This window comes from Cornus florida, unplaced genomic scaffold, assembly GCF_030987335.1.
Source record: "Cornus florida cultivar Cherokee Brave unplaced genomic scaffold, ASM3098733v1 CherokeeBrave_3.0.0_Hap2_Chr10, whole genome shotgun sequence".
NCBI lineage: Eukaryota > Viridiplantae > Streptophyta > Magnoliopsida > Cornales > Cornaceae > Cornus > Cornus florida.
This window is the reverse complement of record NW_026775580.1, coordinates 89195262-89201269: the sequence shown is the minus strand read 5'-3', so window position 1 is coordinate 89201269 and position 6008 is coordinate 89195262. Positions and strand designations below refer to the sequence as shown.

General features: G+C 36.8%; 1 protein-coding gene across 2 annotated transcripts; it reads left to right on the top strand.

Annotated features, from left to right (window-relative positions):
* Positions 1-287: 287 nt before the first annotated feature.
* Positions 288-4982, top strand: LOC132279959 (G-type lectin S-receptor-like serine/threonine-protein kinase At1g67520). 2 transcript variants are annotated; one of them, XM_059782037.1, is made up of 8 exons: positions 288-422; positions 1050-2256; positions 2629-2745; positions 2836-3065; positions 3475-3682; positions 3774-4011; positions 4278-4428; positions 4556-4982. In XM_059782037.1, exons 2-8 carry the CDS (start codon positions 1077-1079, stop codon positions 4859-4861), a joined length of 2430 nt encoding a protein of 809 aa, XP_059638020.1. In that variant the 5' UTR covers positions 288-422; positions 1050-1076; the 3' UTR covers positions 4862-4982. The 2 variants fall into 2 exon arrangements, with proteins under 2 accessions (XP_059638020.1, XP_059638021.1); XM_059782038.1 differs by having other exon boundaries at positions 4520-4687.
* Positions 4983-6008: the final 1026 nt, after the last annotated feature.

Genomic DNA, 6008 nt, shown 5'->3' with positions numbered 1-6008 from the left:
CCGAACCGAGGAAATAAGCACCGACGCCAAGCCGACTCATCGATGGCCCCAAATTCGCTGACAAACTTCCATAGGAACCGGCGAACTCCGGAATAAGCAACAAATCGATCAGAAGAGGCAACGACAGTCGCCAAAAGCAACTCGAGCACCACCCCAAAAGAGAAACACAAGACCCATATGCCATACACAATATCCACTGGTGGGGCAAGCGCCAAAGAGTACTCCCCAACCAGATTCGTTTTCATTACAAACAGATGCCTATTCTCCAAAACCCTCCATTACAGGTTAGGGTTTGTGGTCCAATGGGATGGCCTCTTCCTTCTAGTCCCGTCTCGCCTTAGTCGCCAAGGCGCCAAAAGGGACTTTATCTAACTGTCTAGCTCGCCTAGCTGCCAAAAGGGACTAGTCTTTTATTAGATCAGGTACTCATTACTCTTCAAAATAAAGCTCAAAAAACTTACATCTGACATATTTTAAGCTCTATTCTATCATTTCTATGGCTTACAACTTTTTGCAATTACAAGTTTATATAAAATGAAGGTCAAAAGGAATTCCACTGAAAGTAGTGTCTTGAGAGTTGAATTGGGTCGGCGAAGATGACGGTAAAAAGTACGCAAATCGATTTCTATTTGACCATAGCAATAAAATTATTTTATAATTTAATGTTAGAAAGAACATTGATTTAGACTTTTTTTTTTGTTTGAATAGTCAAGTTAGGCAGTCAAATTGTTATGTTTTTGATTGTGTGATTTGTTTCATTTATTGTCTACTTAGTTTGTAACATGGTGAGTTAGTGCTGCTGTGGCATTTAAAAGAAGACTGGGATCTGGGTTTCATTCTTATTCTTAATATCTATATATATATATATATATATATATATAAAACTTGTCAAAGTGATTGAAGTGTATACTTATTATAGAATATAGACTATAGCACGTTATGAATATAATTAAGTCAATTCTGGATCTGTAACCTATTTTTATTTTTGTTATCTACATTAAATTTTAATGCTATCTTTTAATGTAATGCTTATTGTCTACAATCTGCAGTTTGTTTGGACCAGTAACCTCTCTGTAATGGCTAACACAAAAGTGGCAAAAGGATTAGCTTTTCTAGTTTATGTTGTAAATTCGTGTTGCTACTTGGCATGTTTTGGTCAGTCTACCTCAACAGACACCCTCTGTCCTGGAGACAGATTGAGAAACAATGAAACCTTAATCTCTGCTCGTGGGGTGTTTGAATTAGGCTTTTTCAGCTCAGGTGGATCATCAAGCAGCAATCACTACTTGGGAATTTGGTTCAAGAATGACCAGTACAAGAAACCAGTTTGGGTAGCAAACCGCGAAAATCCCATTTTGGACTCCTCAGGGTTTCTAAGAATAAGGTATGATGGGAACCTGGTGATCACGGACGTTAGGCGGATACCCATAATAGTAAACTATGGAATGCTTGCGACTAGTAGTAACACAAGCGCCAAGCTTCTTGATTCGGGTAACCTGATTCTTACAGAATCAGAGAAGATTGTGTGGCAGAGTTTTAACTATCCATCTGATACATTTCTGCCTGGCATGAAATTGGGATTCTTCAATTTAGACACTGATCACATGAGGACACAGTATCTCGTTTCATGGGTAAGTCCATTGGTCCCAACTACCGGACCATTTGCTTTAGGTCCGGATACGAATAATAAGACGGTCTTCAAAGTTTGGCGTAGAGATCTTGTGTTTCGACAGATCGGTTTCTGGGATGGTCATAGGTTCAGATTATTCTTTGAGTCAGCCAGTTACAATTTCACCTATGTATCCAGCAGCAAGGAGATCTACCTTACATTCAATAATAAAGGAAATGATAGTTTTTCCTGGTTTGTATTGACTTCAACCGGGGAAATCAATGAATTCACTATGTTGGATCACGGGGTTGCATTTGTCTATCACACTCTATGTGCAGGCGAATCGCTTTTGAAATCTAAAGGTTGTTTGATACCAATGCCATCCGTGTGTGGAGACAATGATAAGTTCTCGGAGATCAGAGGTTCTATGCCAAATTCGATGATTTTAAGTGCATCAGTTCGTATGGGTCCAAGTGATTGCGAGATTATGTGCAGAAGCAATTGTTCCTGTACTGCTTATGCTTCTCTTCGCGATGATGGAACAGGATGTGAGCTTTATTATGGGGACAAAAAAGATCTTTTTGACTTAATAGGAAAAGGCAATGACAACCTTATCTATGTCCGCGGGGATTCTCCTACAAATTCTGGTAAGCCTTACTGAGAATATGAAGGCATTTTATGATCAATGAACACTATCTCAAGTTATTTGGACACTCATAACAAATGATACGAATCGAGCCATATGGCATTTCAACTCCTATCTTTCTCTTTACTTGAACTGCTAATTTGTTAGGAGGTTTCAATACAAAAATTTAAATATCATGTGTGACTACTGTACGTAATGTGTTTAATACTTGATAGCTAAAACATATTTACCTAGATCAACATACCACTGCCACATATGCCTAAATTTTTAACATCCATTAATATTGACATTATTAAAGTGATGAAGGGTTAATTTAAATCGTCAATTTGCATAACTCAGAGGGAAAGGTTTTGTTTCTTTATATTCCCTGCAGATATTCAAGAGAAGAGGAGGCTGTTGCTGATTGTTATAGTTACAGTGGTTTCCTTCGCAATGCTTATGCTCATATTTGTATGGTGCTATTTACGAGGGAGAAAGTACAGCTGTATAGGTACTCTTATCGATTTTATACACTAGCCTACACATCTTTATAATACTAATCACACAATGTTAACTGGAATATCTTTGTGATATGGTCCAGATATGACTGGGAGACAAGATGCCATAAGGGAGAGCGCGTCACTATTATTGTTTCAGTTTGGTACTAACCTTGCAGCTGTTGATGAAGGTAACAACGCAAATGGTATTGAACTCAGCAGGAAGAAGGGTCATGAATTGCCACTGCTCAGTTTTTCTTGCATAGCAACAGCTACCGATAACTTCTCTAATGCAAATAAGCTTGGAGAGGGTGGTTTTGGTCCTGTTTATAAGGTATCATTACGCAAAATGGCCAAAACGATGAATGAATTCATTGCTTACTTTTGTCTTAAAAATGGGAAGTACATGTACGATTTGATTGTCTCCTCTGCATTCTTTTGTAATAGTATTTTATTCAAAGCATAACCACTATGTGTATGTGGTGATATATGATTTGTGTCAATGCTTAGGAATCAGGGGCAAGGTATTTATGGTCTGCTACTGAACCCTAATCACAGTTTCCACACCCCCCCCCCCCCCCCCCCCCCCCCAAAAAAAAAAAAAAAGAAAAGGAAAAAAGAAGAAGAAGCGACATGTTATGGCATTATATTAGTTGACACTGAAATTTCTGATACTAGTGTATCATTATTGTACATTCTAGTTTTTATGCTAAAGAAATTACAAGCATATCTGGTTGTTGCAGGGCAAGTTACTAGGATATGATATTGCAGTGAAAAGACTTTCTAGATTATCCGGACAAGGACTACAGGAGTTCAGAAATGAGGTTCAACTAATTTCCAAGCTCCAGCATCGGAATCTTGTCAGGCTTTTGGGTTATTGCATTCAACCAGAAGAAAAGATATTAATCTATGAGTACATGCCCAACAACAGCTTGGATTCTTTCATTTTTGGTTTGTCAATATTTATAGTTCATCTATGCATATCTTTTTCTTTGACTTTAGCTTTTGTCCATTTGATTTGATTGACATACAAGTGGTGCAGATCCATCCAAGAGAAGTATACTAGACTGGAGAAAGCGCGTACACATAATTGAAGGGATTGCTCAAGGTCTTCTCTATCTTCACTTATACTCCATATTAAGAATTATTCATCGAGATCTCAAAACCAGCAACATATTGTTGGACAATTACATGAACCCCAAAATATCAGATTTTGGCATGGCAAGAATCTTGAATGAAGATAATTCTCGAGCAAAAACAAAGAGGGTTGTTGGAACATAGTGAGTGATTCTTATTTTTTATTTTTGGCAAGACACACACCCACTTTGCCCCATGGGGACTTGAACTCTCGACCTTTTACTTTGGAAGGCAAGGACATACCAATAGGCTACAGCCCTAGTAGTGATTCATATTTATTTGATCATGCACTGCACGAACATTCATACAAGTTTAAGCCCAAATTCATTTATACATGTTGGCATTGTTACAAGAACACATGTAAATTTTCTTCAGATATTAACACACTTCTTTAAAATACTGGGACTAGTGGTTATATGTCTCCAGAATATGCAGTTCACGGCATTTTTTCTGCAAAATCTGATGTATTTAGCTTTGGAGTCATTATGCTGGAGGTCATTAGTGGCAGGAAGAACACTTCTTTTTATGAATCGGACCGCTCTTTGAACTTGCTAGGTTATGTGAGTAACTCTTCTATATATTTATTTGTCCCACACTCTTTAGTTTACACGTTAAACTCAGCATAATAATGTTTTTTTGTCTGACACTTAGTACATTCATTTCAATATTCCAATGTGAAAATGAAAGGCTTATGATCTGTGGAAAGATGGTCAAGGTATGGAATTGATGGATCCAACACTTGCTAACTCATGTCTGGTGGATGAACTTATGGGATGCATCCAGGTCGCTCTGTTATGCATCCAAGAAAGTGCAAAAGATCGGCCAACCATGTCGGATGTTGTTTCAATGCTTAGCAATGAAAGAACAAGTTTACCTACACCGAAGCAGCCTGCCTTTTCTACTCACTTAATTGTAATGGATGTTTATTCGCCTGGAAGAGGGCGAAAACCGTGTTCCAATGGCTTGACATTCTCTGGGGTTGAAGCACGATAATAGCTAACAAACTTCTATAGCTTACGGCCAAAGAGAAAACTGCCAAATTGTACAATATTGTTTGCAAACTAATTTATACGTGTTCATGGTCAATTTCTGAGTTATTATTCCTTTGTTCTTATTTAAATCTCTAATATATAAACACTTCTGATATGGTTTGTAAACTTTGCTTATGCTATGATATTAGAGAAAGGAGAAGCAGTTCAGGAGACAATTCTTAATTGTTTACCCAGTTTTGTCTAGTCTTCTGATTTCTTATTTGCTTATTTACTTGATATGAGGCTTGTTGTACAAATCAAAAATTAAAATTGATTTCCATATATATTTATAAATATACTGTATATTGACTATGAATAAAGTGGATGTAATTTATTGGGGTGAATCAATCTTGAGTTGGCCTAATACAAATAGATTTTCTTGAGATGGCCCAATAAAAATTGATATCCTCAAGTTTGTTGCTTAGCACTGGAACCCAAATTGATATCCTGAAGTTTATTGCTTAGCATGCTCGTCTCTCATACCTGGTGACCTATTGAAGGTTTTGAGGTTGGGTATGTCTTTTCACATGTGCCTTTCTTAAACAAAAGGAGACATTATTCTTTCATCACTGAATTTATTACAGAAGCCAGTAAGCTTTACGATTATTAGATTAGATGCATTGTATTTTTCAACTACAAACTTTAAATCCAGTGGAGGATGGTTTTTGGTCACTAAGAACCACACCCTTGAATTATTCATTTCTTCTATTCTTCTATATATAATTTTATCAACTATTCACTCGGATATTATACCTGAACGTTTTTGAAAGTGTTATGTGTGTCTAGGGGATTAGTCTCATTCGAATGGTGATATTACCGGTGGATGAAATAAATAAAAACTTTGAGCTACATTGTCGCGAAGCAAAAACATTTCATATCCATCAATCTATCATGTATTGCTTTTCTGCAACTTTTTATGGTAAGCAATCGTTTCCTTCATTTTCTTATGTTCCCAACCAACTAGACAACCAGTTAGCTGAATTAGGCCCCAGAGTCTCACATAAAGAGGAGAAGACTTCATATGTCATATCTCACTAGATTAAAGATATCTCAACAATCTTGTTAAGGAAATTTTTTCATTATTTTATACAATTTGAACAAATATAGAA

What these genes read in the sequence shown, in the direction of transcription:
- LOC132279959 (XM_059782037.1), top strand. Translation starts at nt 1,077, where the DNA reads ATGGCTAACACAAAAGTGGCAAAAGGATTAGCTTTTCTAGTTTATGTT. An exon ending in GGATTCTCCTACAAATTCTG is followed by an intron (nt 2,257 to 2,628) that starts GTAAGCCTTACT and finishes TATTCCCTGCAG; the next exon opens with ATATTCAAGAGAAGAGGAGG. An exon ending in CTTGGATTCTTTCATTTTTG is followed by an intron (nt 3,683 to 3,773) that starts GTTTGTCAATAT and finishes CAAGTGGTGCAG; the next exon opens with ATCCATCCAAGAGAAGTATA.